The sequence below is a fragment of the Danio rerio genome, chromosome 9 (assembly GCF_052040795.2).
Source record: "Danio rerio strain M-AB ecotype USA chromosome 9, GRCz13ab, whole genome shotgun sequence".
Taxonomy (NCBI): Eukaryota; Metazoa; Chordata; class Actinopteri; order Cypriniformes; family Danionidae; genus Danio; species Danio rerio.
Genome location: NC_141029.1, coordinates 9,628,585 through 9,644,765, shown reverse-complemented (window position 1 = coordinate 9,644,765; position 16,181 = coordinate 9,628,585). Strand labels below are relative to the sequence as shown.

General features: G+C 35.1%; 1 protein-coding gene across 1 annotated transcript; it reads left to right on the top strand.

Moving 5' to 3' along the window:
- Positions 1 to 3,627: 3,627 nt before the first annotated feature.
- u2af1 (U2 small nuclear RNA auxiliary factor 1) lies at positions 3,628 to 15,839 on the top strand. The gene is given in 8 exon segments (NM_177479.2): positions 3,628 to 3,672; positions 4,588 to 4,675; positions 4,765 to 4,828; positions 6,628 to 6,677; positions 7,755 to 7,853; positions 10,379 to 10,512; positions 10,724 to 10,816; positions 15,498 to 15,839. Coding segments are annotated over 8 exon segments (753 nt in total). The 5' UTR covers position 3,628; the 3' UTR covers positions 15,679 to 15,839.
- The last annotated feature ends 342 nt before the right edge of the window (positions 15,840 to 16,181 follow it).

Here is a 16,181-nt window from a genome sequence, read left to right as displayed (position 1 = left end):
TGTGTTGTCCTCAAAGTCCTCTATAGTTGGTATCATCCCTTCATCTCTTCATATTTGTTGTCCTTAAAGTCCTCTATGGTTGGCATTATCTCTTCAAAGGTCTTGGATCTCTAGAGGCCTCTGGATGGGCATCCTCAGGTGGAAATTGAGCTCATAATGTATTTAAACAAGAGATATTAAAGGTCAATCAGAAAATTAAGTGCTATAAATGAAAATAGCAGTTATATAAACAAACATAGAAACAAACATAAAGCAAATAAGTATTTCTAACAAAGTGCCTTGTGTGTTATTAAGCCAGAGAGTGTGACCTCTGGGTGGTTTGTCAAGCCCACTGACCTGCATATAGCTCACTTACACATCACACCGCTATGTGATGCATTGTATGTATGCTATACTAAAAAGATAGGTCTTTAATCTTGTTTTGAACTGAGACAGTGTTTGAGCCTCGGACATTATCAGGAATAATTTCAGAGTTTAGGTGCCATATGTGAGAAGGCTCAACCTCCTTTAGTTGACTTTCCTATTCTTTGTACTAATAGAAGCTCTGAGTTTTAAATCTTAAAGAGTGGGTTGAAAAAAAAAGCGAGACAGATGGTTAGTTAGATGAACAGGAGCTAGATTATTTAAATTTCCTGGTTATTCATGTTTCCTGGAATAGTAAGTTTTAAGTTATCTTGACACATATTCTTTTACATTCTTACTCAAATCTTTTGGTTTTTAAAAACTAATTAATTTCTTTTTATTCCACTTTAGTGATAAGTTTAACTTACTTAATCGAAGACATTTTTACACAACTTTAATTTACTCAAAAGTTCAAACATTAACAGATATTAATTCCATATAATTCAAAGATTCAAAAATAATTATCCAAAAAAAAAGCCAGCTCCATTGGTTAAACGTATTTATCTTTATTTTTTATCTTTTAAATCACCATGTATTTTGACAGGCATTAACAATTAGCTGAACATTCATTCATTCATTTTCATTTCGACTTAGTCCTTTTCTTAATCTGGGGTCGCCCTAGTGGAATGAACTGCCAACTTATCCAGCATATGTTTTACGCCACGGATGCTCTTCCAGCTGCAACCTATCACTAGGAAACATCCACACTTTTTCATTCACACACATACACTACGGACACTTTTAGCTTACCCAACTCATCTATACCACATGTCTCTTAATTTAATGTCTCTGCCTTGGAATTATTTTAGAACAAATGGTTAAAGATTGACTGACTTATATGAACAGCTGTTATCGGAGACATGACCTGTAAAGCTGGCAAGCTCTCCGGAAAGTCACAGGCCACTAAATCTCCCTTGGCCATTACTTGCTGATGTAGAGCAAAGGGTGTCTGCTTTTTTTTTTTCAAGTTCCACAAATACACTATAAATACTAATACAAATAGAGACATGGTAGAGGGCTATTTCTGGACAATTACTATTCTGCAAACGATTACCACGATTACTTTTGCAAAAATAATTTTGGGCAGTTTTCAAAGGATGCAGAACATAGTGTGCACTGGTAACACTTTACGATAAGGCTATATTAGTTAATGTTGGTTTACAAACATTACTTATGACTAAATATTAAACTATACTATACTGCAAAAAAAAATATTATTCAATTGGCAATGTTTACTCAAATAATTATGATCAGATCAAATTAAAACCCCATGGCGCAGTAGGTAGTACTGTCGCCTCACAGCAAGAAGGTCGCTGGGTCGCTGGTTCGAGCCTCGGCTCAGTTGGCGTTTCTGTGTGGAGTTTGCATGTTCTCCCTGCGTTCGTGTGGGTTTCCTCCGGGTGCTCCGGTTTCCCCCACTGTCCAAAGACATGCAGTACAGGTGAATTGGGTAGGCTAAATTGTCCATAGTGTATGAGTGTGTGTGTGTGTGGATGTTTCCCAGAGATGGGTTGCGGCTGGAAGGGCATCCACTGCGTAAAAACTTGCTGGATAAGTTGGCTGTTCATTCCGCTGTGGCAACCCTGGATTAATAAAGGGACTAAGCCGACAAGAAAATGAATGAGTTTGTACTTAAAAAATTATGTTTGCTGCTTGTTCAATCTACTTTTTTAAAATGAGTTGATACAACGCAACTCTTAAGGGGACAACTGAATTATTTTATGTTAAATCCACTTAAAATTGTGAAAATGAATATCTTAATCGATTTGTATTAGTACAACATGAATGAAGGAACCCAACATTTTTTTACAGTGTTTATATTGTGTGTGTGTGTATATATATATACCCCACTAAAAAATCCAGCTGGTTGGCTGGTTTTAGCTGGTCGACCAGGCTGGTTTTAGAGGGGTTTTGGCCACTTCCAGGCTGGTTTCCAGCCATTTCCAGCCTGGTCTTAGTTGGTAAAGCTGGAAAATGACCAGCTAAATCCAGCTAAAACCAGCTTGACCAGCCTGGTTTAAGCTGGACATAGCTGGTTTTGGCTGGGCTGCCAGCCTGGCTAGGCTGGTCAAGCTGGTTTTAGCTGGTCATCTCCCAGCCTAGTGTCATCTGTCATCTGAATTTTTGTTCTAAAATTAGCATTTTTCTAAGGATCCTGTTTGTGTTCAGTATTATTTCACTTTAAATTCAATGCAAAGAACATACCAATTGCCATAAACACACAGGAGCTAGAGAAAAATGTCCACTTTAGGTGCAAAATTCAGCAATTAGAGGTTTTGCATATGAACTCTATATATATATATATATATATATATATATATATATATATATATATATATATATAGAGGGTCCCAAAATCCAGGTTTGAAAAACTTGTTGCATCTCTTCCAAAAAGACAATTGACTGTATTACATCAAAAGAGTGCTTCTAAATACTGAGCAAAGGGTCTGAATACGATATTTCAGTTTTTCATTTTTAATAAATTTTTTTTTTTCGTTTTGCTGTCAATATGAGGTGCTGTGTGTACAATGACTTAAAAATATCTTTATATTTATATTTAAATTACATATTTATATATTTTTATATAAGAATATATTTATTTATTATTTTATAGTCCAAAAAAAGAAAGAAAGAAACAGATTTAACCCACAATTAAAACCAAATAATATATTATATGGCTAGGAGAAAATGCAACACTAGTTATGTTTTTAATTCAGGTGAGAAACGCTCATAGGGAGATTGAAGTCACAAAAAATAAAAATGGCCGAGAAGAAAATATTATTCTGAAACAAGATTTCAGTAATTAAGGTGAATAGTTAGGTTTAAATCATCATAAAACCCAGCTCAGCAGTGCCAACATAAAAATACAGTGTCAGCTTCTGTTTCAAAACTAACAATTTGACTTAATGTATCAATTGTACCCACGTAAAAAATAATCACAACCAGGAGTGTTGCAAAATACACTGAGACTTTATGTTATAATGACTGAAATGGGAAACCATACTTAATAGTATGATAATGCTCATCGTGATCTCCCAACGTCTATCTTTCTTTCCCTAAAATGCTTCCAGTCCAATAGGTGACGCTGTGTTTGATTTAATTCTTTTGTATTAGTGCTGCAGTCGGTGCTCACTAGATGGCAGTAGTTTGACCCTCCATCTTCAGCGGCCCCTGCTCTTGATCCTCCGGCAGAAGAAAAAAAACCCACCGCCTTTCTTCTTTCAAAATGGCCGAATACTTGGCGTCTATTTTCGGTACAGAAAAAGACAAGTAAGTAGTGGTAATTGTCGTAAAATAATGCTTGTGATTCTTTATGCTGAGCACCCCTGAGCATTATTGCAAAAATTTGATAATTTTGAAATGTAATAATTTTCAGTATTTCTTTTCTTGTGCATCGCGTGGTGATGAGCAGAGCCGTTTGCTAACCGCGCCGCTAACAGCACAACAATAATACTATTAACAAATATAATTCAGATCACAATGCTTTCATGTGTAATAGATTGTTATGTACATTTATTATTGATTTGTTTTACATTTGCGTTGTTAAATCAAGTCCAGCCCTGTCTTGTTAGCTCCTTTCATTCATTGTGGCGCCTTCTCAACGCTGTGCTAAATGGATCTTATTTAAAAGCCATATTTCTGTGTTTGTTTTTAGTTTTAATAGCCTATGTTTGATTAATTTGTATTTTAGTATCATTTGGAAGATTTACATTAACGTAAATCCTAATTAAGTTAGTTCACTATTGGAATTAATACTAGTATCGAATGAGCGAGTAACGTTACGGGTGGTTGAAGTGACGAATTGGTTCTTGTATCTAATAGTAAACACTAGTATCGATTGAATAAGTACCCCTTTTAAAAGTTTACTATTTACTAACGTTAATATTAGGTAATAGATTAGTCTTATTTAATAAAAAATACTAATAACTAAAAAGCAAGTGCACGTATCGTGTAAAAGATGCTTGTACATTATTTCGATTAAATGTTGAAACCTATTGCTATCCATAAAATTAATATCAGCCTGTGAGAGTGATGGCTAAAGTTATATTGATTTAGTTCGAAAGCAGTTTAATGAACAGTGTTAAATAAACTCTGTTTAATAAACAAATTGTTAAGAGCATTGTTAATCAAAAAGTCCAGAAGTGTGTGAACAAAACTGATCAAGTGTGTGTTTTAATTCAACAGGGTCAACTGCTCTTTCTACTTTAAAATCGGAGCCTGTCGCCATGGAGACCGATGCTCTAGACTTCATAATAAACCCACCTTCAGTCAGGTATCTATCAGTTTTTACATCAGTGATCCTGTAATCTATGATGTTTCTGCTAGATTTATGTTGTGATTGACATCTGATATGTGTTGCAGACCATTGCCCTGTTGAACATCTACAGGAACCCACAAAACACAGCCCAGTCTGCTGATGGCTTAAGTAAGTCCTACTCCTGTATTAGGATTAAGTGATGTCCTGCAATCCGGAGCTAAGAGCATGCACGGTCCTGATTACAGTTGTTATCAAGATACATTTTGTTTGATTCGATCACAAGTAGACTTTGATTTTCTTATTTGCATGTTTTAGCCAGTGCACTTTGGACCACTTTCTCCAAAAGAAAGGTCCATTTATGTTGTTTTTATTTATTTCATAAAAATATATATATTTTTTTATATAATGTATATTTATAATTTACTCAACTTTCACTTATTCCAAACCTAGCTTCTCTCTTCTGTTGAGCACAAATGGAGATAATTTGGAGAGAGCTGAAATCCTGTAACTATATTGACTTTCATAGTATTTACTTCTCCTGTTATGGACATCAGTTTCCATCATTCTTTAAAGTATCTTCTTTGTGTTCAAAAGAATAAAATTATAAATAAACTTGAGGGATAGTAAATTTTCATTTTTGGTAAACTACCCATTTAACAGCACATTTATAATATTATACATAAAAATTAAACATTCACAAAACCTGTATTTGACCAGAAAAGTTGCTGAGATCTACTCACGCAAGCGGTTGACTAATCTTTAAAGCTATTTTTTTGGTTGCAGCAAATCATGTATACACAGTTAGACAACAAAAAGAATAATGCAAAGAACAGTAGGCTAATTCTGGTCGTTTTCTTGATGGCTACAAAACTATAATGAACAATACAAGTCATCATATCCTGATATCCTTATATATATATATATATATATATATATATATATATATATATATATATATATATATATATATATATATATATATATATATACATACATACATATACATATACATATATACATATATACATACAGACACACACACACACACAGTTTTCATAAGGTCCTGGAAAACCTGGAAACTTCATGAAATAAAAAAAAAAATGTTTTTCCATGCCTGGAAAAGTTTTTGAAAAACAAATAAACCCAAAATGTTTTGGAAAAGTCATGAAACATTGCTTAACAATTATTTTTGTGCTTGAATATATTTGAGATAATAAAATTGGGTACATTTTAAATGAAATGAAATTGAGCTGTCCATCTCTTCATGGGACTTTCTTTGTGTGGGGTAAACTTTGCAATCTTCAGTTGTAAAAGCAATTAACTTCAAAAAGTAAAAGCAGTTTCAGCTTCGCCTCGCTTTTGCTTGCTTTCACCATAGTTCAAGATGCATTTTGAGTGTCGTGTCCAGAAACTATCTCTAACTGCAGAGGTTTGTATTAATTTTAGTAGTCTTGTGAAAACACAAGCCAACATTTCTGTTTCAACATCGACAGCTAGACACTTTCTAAACTATTTTACAGATAAATATAAAATACATTGATTGTCACATGTTTGATATGCTGTAGTAAATTTGAATGTGCATTTTTTTTTCTTATTTACACATTGCATTAAAAACGAAACAAGATCATGAAGATTTACCTGAAAGTTTTAGAAAAGACATTGAAAAGTCATGGAATTTTAAGTAGTAAATATGTGCATGAACTCTGAACATAATGCCTTTTCTACAAATTCAATTAATTTATAGTTTAATTTTAGTTTGTGTGGATATTGACCACATGTAAAGGACTATTTTCATTTGATTCTTTTTTTTTTTAACAAAACGTGCTCATTTTTTTCTCTAAAATGTCCTCATTCATATGTGATGATTTTATAAAAAAAACAAATGTATCTTAAATCCAGGTTTTGATGGAGCCCAGGAGTTACCTGGAGTCATTCCTGTACTTTATCATTGTTTTCTCTTTTATCAGATGCTGTCAGTGATGTGGAGATGCAGGAACATTATGATGAGTTCTTTGAGGTGAGTTGTGCATCTATGAAAGTCATGGGGAAATGGTCAATGAGGCAGCTAAATGCAACCCTAATAAAAAAGTTCCTCGCCCTCAAGTGGTTCTAAATAATATATTTTGAAGAAAGCTGGAAACCAGTACCCATTGATGTCAATAGTTGTGGTTAAATGGTTCCCAGTTTTCAATCTTTTTCAAAATATTCTCTTTAGTATTCACAAGAAGAAACTTAAGTTAAACAGGGAATTCTTACTCAAATAGGTTTATTAGTTTGTTGTAAACTATTCCATTAATACATTTAACATTCTTACAATCAGAGAAATAATATACATTTTAAGGGATTTCAGAATTTCCATTTGCATGTTTGCATTAACTTTAATCTACTCCCGGTAATACTTTATACCTGTTTTGGTGTGAACCAGACATAGGCATGGGGCGATAACCGGTTTCAAGGTTTACTGCAGTTTGGAAAAGTAAAGGTTTTTAAACTGTTAAAATTCTTTGTTATACCATTCCTAAGGTATATGTAAGGTTTTTTTCTTATGTGTTGTAAAGAAATCTGTGTTTTTTTTTTTTTTTATCTCAAAACGAAGTCAATAATTTATTTTAACTATTTAGTCTAAAATGTTTACTGCTCCAAAATGTTATAAATATTTCCTAAAATAAAATTCATTGTTCAATATTAGCAAATCGAAAGCATTTTTGTTTTTACCCAGACACTTTAAAGTAACTGATTTTTGAGCAGTAATCACAATGCTGTGATACATTAAAACCGTGGTATTTTCATCCAAGGTTATCATACTGTCAGAACCATATACCGGCCCATGCCAACGCAGGAATAATACTATTGCCTGACATTTCAGCTGTGCAGTCACCATTACATTAAAATAGAAAATAGTACATTTATACCCTAATAGTATTTTACACTATTAATGTTTTTACTATACGTATATGTTAGAACTGATTAGCTTTAGTAAGCAAAAAATATCTTGCAGAAGTCATTAGATCACATGGCATTTCTGTTTTAATGGAAGCAAATCAGCAGTTGCAGGTATTATACTCTAACATGATTTTTAATTCACTGTTCACAGGAGGTCTTCACTGAAATGGAGGAGAAATATGGAGAGGTTGAGGAGATGAACGTCTGCGATAATTTAGGAGATCACTTGGTGGGAAATGTCTATGTGAAGGTGAGAGAATCTACAGTACTTTGAACATATTTTTGTTTAGATGTTGTTATAGTCAGTTGTACTTGAGATCTTTTTTTAGATCACTGTTAAACACTTTCTTGACCTTATTGCACTAAAAAGAAACTATTTAGAAGTTTTTGCATCAGGAGGTGGTGTTTATAGTTCCTACATCTGTTGGTGGAAAAACAATCCCCATTATTTTATTGTTTGCAATGCAGGTACTGTGAATGATTTTAGTTATAGGGACTATGAATTATTTAAGTTACAGGAATGCATTATGGCGTAACCAAATTAGTGTCTTCTTCAGACAGAGTATTTAAAAAGAATATATTTTTAGAGCAGTAATCACAATAGCGTGGTATTTTTATCCAAGGTTATGATACCATCAGATTCTTATACCGGCCCATGCCTGTCTGTGGAACTGTGGAGTTCTTTCTTAGTTTTAAAGTGATAGCTCACCCAAAAATGCTATTTCTTATTTACTCACCCTCCACTTGTTAATATGTAATTACTGTTAAGCTGCTCTCCCCAAAACTCTATCATTTATTACAATGTGAAAGTTTCAGTACCACTAGACAAGATTTTTATAAAAAAAAAAAAAAAAGACTTTGATTTTTTTAAATAGGTAAAAATTTTAAGTTATTTATCAAAGATTGAATTATAAATCATATTTATCTTTTAATAATGTGAATTTTATTTATTTATATGTGTTTGTGTAGATCATGGCTTATTGAAGCATGTTGTTCTCATCTAATGTTTTTATTTGTGCTGTCAATCGATAAAATAAATGAATTAATCACACTTTTTTGCAATTAATCGCAATCAACCACATTTAAACAAACTGAAACTTATCATTTTGGCTATTCAAAGGTAAAATCAATGTAAACGCAAGTCAAAAAAACTATTTGTAAATATAATTGTTTATTCGAATTTTAGTTTAACTTGTAACAGATTTCTTCATGTAAACAACATGCCCACAATAAATTATCAAGATCCTGGCTTGACAGCCATATTTATTACAGAAATAAAAACACAGGCATGTTAATGTCATTTGAATTTCAAAACAGTCAATGCCAGTAAAGAAAAAAAAATGATTTCCATGTTGGATTCTAAGTGGACTGCAAAAAAATGCCAAAATACAGTCATTGCAAATATGGAACTGGAAAATTATTATAATAATAAAGTATTAAATACAAGCAATTGTACTCATTAAAAATTTGTATTGCTGTGAGTTGAGAACAATAATTAGAAAGTAGAAACTGTTTTGCTTAGTCCTCCTTTACATTCAGCCAGTTGTTAAGACAGTCCAGTCTGTTGACATTATTGGGGACAATGTGGCCCTTTTCTTCTGAATGATGTGAGCTGAGAGTGAGAACAGTCTCTCACAAGCAGGATCTGAATCAGCGTATTCATTTCGGTGCCTAATTTTGTAGCCACTTTTGCTGCGACAAGGATGTGAGAAGCATCAAGGGGTACATCAAAGGCACTCACATGTACGCGTTGTCACACCAAAGACTAATTCTTACAGGGACTTTGGTCACAACATCTCTAAACATTTAAACAACTTTGAGGGATATGCGGACGACGACGTTTAGACATTTGTTCCCATTGCTAGGAAATGCACATGCATACACACACACACACCCCGCGTGCAGGACGGCGCAGTCGGAGCAACTCTCTTCAGATTCAACACACATGATCGCGTTCATCAATATCGCTTAAACTAAGCGTTCTAAAGTAGGGCTGTATTTCACAAGAATTCTGACACATAAACGTGAAGCAGACACTTTACAAAAGTTGCGTTTAAGGGGGAAACACGCTAAACTTAATGAAGCATTTGAGGGCGCATGCTGAAAGGCAGAGGAAGGTGCCGTCTTTGACTGTGATTTTTGATTACCTTAAAGGACCACCAAGTCAAGAAATGCTGAGGTTTTGCTTTCAGTTCAAATTCCATTAAAACAAAAGTCAAAAGATTGAAAATGAAACTTATGAATTTAGATGAAACTCTGGAGAAAACGCTGGATAGCCTGTTAATGCCACATTAATTGTTTATACTGAAACTCTCCTTCAAAAAGTGCTTCCTTAGTCTTATTCATATTTCTTTGCATGTTGAACACACATCGACCACAACAGGAAAAAAACTGCAACTGTGATAATTGCGTAATTTTTTTTTAACGTGTTAAATATTTAAAATTAATCGCATGCGTTAACGCACTTATTTTGACAGCACTAGTTTTTATGTATATTGGTCTTGTCATGAAATTGCCAAAAGTTGCTCATGTAACGTTAAGTAAACAAACAAACTATCCACCCTTTCTATGGTTATTTGCATATATATAATTTTTTACAAAGGAAGTTTGAGCATAATGTAGAAAAAACACAGCCATTGACTTCCATATTATTTTGGTTGTTGTTCCTACAATCGATTGCCTGTACTTTCTTTAACTAAATTTCTATATATACCATAATGCAAAAGCCTGTTTTTGTCATTATTAAAATAATTCATTATTTTTTTATTTTTGTAGTTCCGCCGTGAAGAAGATGCAGAGAAAGCGGTGATTAACCTGAACAACCGCTGGTTTAATGGGCAGCCCATTCATGCGGAGCTCTCGCCTGTCACTGACTTCAGAGAGGCCTGTTGTCGACAGTATGAGATGGGGTAAGTGTAACCAACAGAGGGCTAAAACAAAAACACCGCACACACTGAAACGCTGCATTCCCACAGATAAATGTTTACCTGCATTCAGATTGATATTTACCTATAGCTGGTGCCAAAGCCAGGAGCGCATAATATATTGGTTCAGGTGAAGATGTGTGCTAATAGGGTGTCATTCTCTGTGACCGACTGCAGTACTCTTGTGTTCCTACAGAGAGTGCACTCGAGGAGGCTTCTGCAATTTCATGCATCTGAAGCCAATCTCAAGGGAACTAAGGAGAGAGCTGTACGGCCGCAGAAGGAAGAGGTGTGTGCTTTTAAAAACCACCACACTGGTGTCATAATGCCTTTATATTGTTTTGCATTATAATTTTCAAGTTTTAAGATGTTACTTTAAGCAACATGGCTAATCAAAGCTAGCTACATTTACATAGACAATTATTTATTAGTTTATTTTGGTTTCAAACAAACCATAGGAATTATGTACATGCTAAATAAACTAACAGGACTGGTGTGCATGTAACACATTCTTTATTTAGATTTTATTTTCACTACCAAAACGTTTCAAGGGCACAATGTTCCTGCAGCTCTGTTTTAAAATTATGTTGTTATCTGCCTGTTATGTGCCATTTCACCCTCAAAAACAAGGCATTTGCAGACAAATATTTGAAGCAACTCTGTCGTGCAGTATTTCTCTGGTAGTAGAAGAAACATTTTAAAAAGGACATTAGGCCTAGTGTTCTCCAAACCATTTTAAAGCAGCAGCAAAAAGCAGCTTCTCTGAAGGCGCATAACTGAGCTGTGACTCCGGTTTAGACTAAACATCTGCAGTACTGATTTCAAAAGTTGATTGCCTCCATATGAAAACCCTGGCACAATGTAGAGAAATATTAATGTATCCTATTTTACATGAGCTAGTGAAGTAGTGTTTGTCCTGCCTGTACTCCACTTTGACTGGACAACAAACTCTTAGCTCACACTTGATTACTTTTAACAGGGTTTCTGCAGGGTCTTAAAGTCTAAAATTTAAAAATTGAAATTTAGGCCTTAAAAAGTCTTAAATTGGCTGTACTAGGTCTTAAATATTTTTTAACATCTCTTACTTTTCTGATGTCCATGTAACGCTACATCTAATGCTCATTTGATTCTTTTTTTGTTGTTGCTAGGTTTTCGGGGTGTTGTAGTTCTTTATTTCACTAGTCCAATTGTAATTTGCGGTATTACAACTACAAGTGAGGTCAACTTGCAATAGCCAATCAGCTTTCTGTTATTGACTCTGTGTACATGGCAAATGTGACGTCATTTCTGTGTTTGCGGAGGTTCGCTGTGGTTGCACGCCACATGATTTTGGCTGCAAGAGTATGGCATAATTTCACTGACAAATGTCGCAAGCGCAGTTTTACAAGTCGGGAGCGCATTCATGTAATTCGAGAGAGTGAATCTCTTTGCTCAAGCGCCGGTTTGAGCAAAGAGACACACACATTTAAAAAGTAACTGGTCCACAGTAGATGCGGGATGCGATTAAGTCATCATCTGTCTGTCTGATTAAACGATGTATAATGAGATGGCAAGAGCTGAGAGAAAAAGCTTAACGTTTGTTGTCAAGACAAAAAGACCGTAAACCATACGGGAAAGAAAAAGCTGATAAAAAAAAGTCTATCTAAAGTGAGATCAGACCAGAAAATCATCCTGAACTTAACTTTAAACCCGATCTGATTTTATTTACTCAAATGTGTGCTTTTGCCTAACTGAAACGATGTTGCCTCTCGCTGACCTTTAGAGATGCCAGTAGGTTGTACAATAAACATTATTACAATGGTAACACGATCATGGCATTCATTTTTGTGAGGAGTGGTTTCATTTTAGCTGCGGCTACTTCAGCAGTTTAGCATGGCCTAATCTTACTCACGCTAGGTTCACGTGCGCTGTCTCCGTCTGCCGCGATTGTCATGACAACAGCCATTTACAGTGTACCTCTGCCACAAAACAAAAACTGCTTCATTCAGGATGTCATTCAGCGATGTGATTATTTTTTACTCTAAGGATGTAATGATACTGTAGTGTTATAATTACTGCTTATCAGTGAGTCTCATTCTAACAAAAGTGCCCTGAATTGAAGAATTAGGTGTTAATGTAAGCTAACGGAGCCATGGGACTGAATACACATTTTACAAGATAACACATTGTCATTTGCCAGTCATTACTCTTCTTATTTACTAGGTGCTATACAGCTGAGCCCCATGTACTGTAAGGCCGTACTCACACTAATTACAGTTGCCTCGAACTGGGCCAAAGCACGCTTGTCCCCCCCTTCTGTCTCCCCCGACGGCCCGCGCTCACACCACAAACGGGCTTCGGCACGCTTACGTCATCGCTGCTGCGCTGTTCAGTGAGAAGCGCTCTCTCACTCAGCAGCACAATGGAGATTTCTCTAGTTATATCGTTTCAGTCGTTTGATATGCTGTCAAATATTTCGCCAAACAGTCCTTAGGGATGCGGGGACACGCAGTCAGATATTTCGCCGAACAGATCCGCCACTTTTGGCGCTCATAAACAATCATAAAGCCTTTGTGCTGCAGGAATGAGGAGGTCTGCTGAAGGCGCGCAGCTGTCGTGCAGTAAGGAGTTTGCGTCTTTAATAAACTACGGCAGTTTGCGTTTACTGAACAGTAAGAATTATTAATAAATCCATATGAAACAGTCCCTTAAAAGTCACGTCTCGCTTTCAGTTTCGGGCTTTGGCGCATTTTGCACTCACACACAAGTGTACCGCGCCAAAGCCCAAATGAACCGGGCTCAGGCACACCTCTTCCAACCGGGCCAGGGCCGGCCAAGTGAACCGTGCTTGAGCCCGATTCAGTGCACTCACACTTCTCAAACGATCCGGGAAACGGTCCTGGGCACGGTACGGATGGCATAATGTGAGTAGGCCCTAACACAAACTACAACAGGAAAGATTGCTATAGACTGACATTGCAATTGCAAAGTGAAGTTAAATCATTTTAAGCCTTTTTAAAGATTTAATTGCATGAAACTTTTCAACAGAGTGGTCAAAAAAAGCCTATTAGTTTACCACGTTAAAATAAAGGGTTTGCCTAAATTGCAAAGTCCTACATTTTTAGTAGTCTACTGTTCCTCCTGACACACAATTTTACATATTACTTATGATATAAATAAACAGTGCATATCTAATTTTTGGTAGCCATGATGCGCATAAGTTTTAGAAATGCACATAAAAACATGCGCATCACTGAGCAGGATAAACTTTTTGATTAGATAAGAAAAGATGCGCTTAAACACAATGGGAACTTTTTTTACTGAGCAAATTTCCAGTATGCGCATTAAAAAGGGCATGTGATTTTGTTATAAGAGATCATGTGAGGATACAAATGTGTGTGAATGGACAAACCAGCAGGTTGAGCACACTGTAGAACATCTGAAATGTTGTTTTGGTCATTCTAAAGCTGCAGTCACACTAGAGTTTGTGTTTGTGAAATTCTGTCATACGGCGCTGCGAAAAAGGGCGGGATTAAACAAGATTATTAGACATTAAAAAAAGCGAGCGATTGCGCCACGTTTTAAATTTCTGTCCAGAGAGGTTGTGTTTTGATACTCGATTGGTGTCACGCAGTGAAGTGATGTGAAACTTAATACTCAAGTGGGACCGCAGCGTTAGAGGCCTTAATCAATTCAATATTAGTGGTATTAGATTAATAATTGCCACTAAGATAAAGAGTGTCTGTGCTCCGCGTCTGACACCTTCAGACACCACCACTTTATTCACACATCTTTTATGCGTTTTTATTATTAATTTTATTTATTTTTTGTTGTTTGCTGACTATTCCAGAGTATTTAGTGTAGTATACTAGATATTTGCTTTTCATCTGTGAGATGTCAACGATGCGCGAGTGAACCTCTTTGATGTGGTGTTCAGTAATTCACACAAGGACCACCCAATGCATATCTCCTGCTGATTTGCCCCCCAATCACAGCCCCATCTCTCGGCATGCTTGTTAGCTTGCATATCAGGCTTAATCCTGTAGTGTGAACTCGGAATTATTTAAATTTAAGCATCTTTCAGCTTGCAGTGCAAATAGATGTGAAAAGAGACTTGACATCAGTCCCTTGCCATGCTTTTGTTATTCAGAACAACCAAATTGCATTAATTTAAGATGCTTATGACCACTGGGAAGAGTATTTGTTGTTGTTGGTCTTCGTCTACATCACTGCAAACAAGCAAAATGTCCCATTTTCAATTCAATCAGGTCTGGATGATTCATTACTATTGATGTAATTGGGCTATTTCTTGGGTCCATATTCAGTGCAGATGCTGAAGAATGTTTTTGCAAGAATATATATTTTAAATATGCATTTTCCTATAAGAATATATTAAGCATCATACTGTATTTCCAAAATTTGTTTCACATCTTTCAACAGTCATGCACAAGGTGTGCTAAATATTTTGTGGCAACCATAAAATACAGATTGTTTTGAGATTAAATTGTTTACATGAAAATATTTCCTGTCACTTTTATACAGAAAAAATACAGAATTTTATTTTATTTTTATCTTGCACACCCAAACACATTTTACTAGACTGTCCTAATTTTACTGATTCCAGAAGACATTTTTATGAAATTAAATCTCTTGAGGACATTTTTAACAAAGTGAAACCAGGAAAAAATTTAGAATTCTTATTATGTATTAACACAATCTTATTTAATTGATGTATTTATTTATTGTGGTATAATTGTGTACATGTATACATATTTATATAATATTTTATAACATTTTTAATTAATAATTTTATAATATAATATTTATATAATATAAAATATATATTACTGAAATGTTCTTGCCATGAAAACAGCCTTGGTTGCTGACATGGCAATAAATAATTAAAAACCCATCACATTATCTTACACACCCCAAACTAGTTTGATTTGTAGTTTTGACTCATCAGTAAACCTGTTCTCTTTCTTTCACAGACATCGGTCCCGCTCTCGCTCCCGTGAACGACGCTCTCGCTCTAGGGAACGCAATAGAGGAGGTGGTGGTGGAGGAGGAGGCGGTGGTGGTGGCGGCGGCGGCGGTGGTGGTGGTGGAGGAGGAGGAAGAGACCGAGAGAGACGGCGGTCAAGAGATAGAGAGCGTTCTGGAAGATTTTAAAATTTCCTTCTTTCTTGAAATCAACATTCAGTCACCAGACCCTTCAGCTCTCTCCTGATGAAATGTGATAACTGTTGAAATTGTTTCCTTCTTAATTGTCCTCTGATCTTTTTATTCAACGTTTGTTTGCTTTTCAATAAAAAAACACCTTAGTCGTTTCACAGTTTTTCAGTATTTGTTCTCATAACTTTATATGCCATACATTTTAAGTGTTTTCATATGTGTTTTCTGCAATTAAGCTTCATTTAATAGAAGTCTCCAATTTGCTGTGATCTTTAGAAGTGACCAATGCTAAACCTATTTTAATGTTAGACAAGTGTCAGGTCAACTAACAATTAGAATATTGTTAGAATAATTAGAATAGGCATGGTAAATGTAGTTGTTGATTTAAATTCTAGAACCATGTTAATGTAGTACCATAAACAAAAGAAGAGATCTATTGTAATTCAGTTTTTAAAGGGCTTTTTATTGTACTGAACTTAAAAGTTTTTCATTTGGACTTT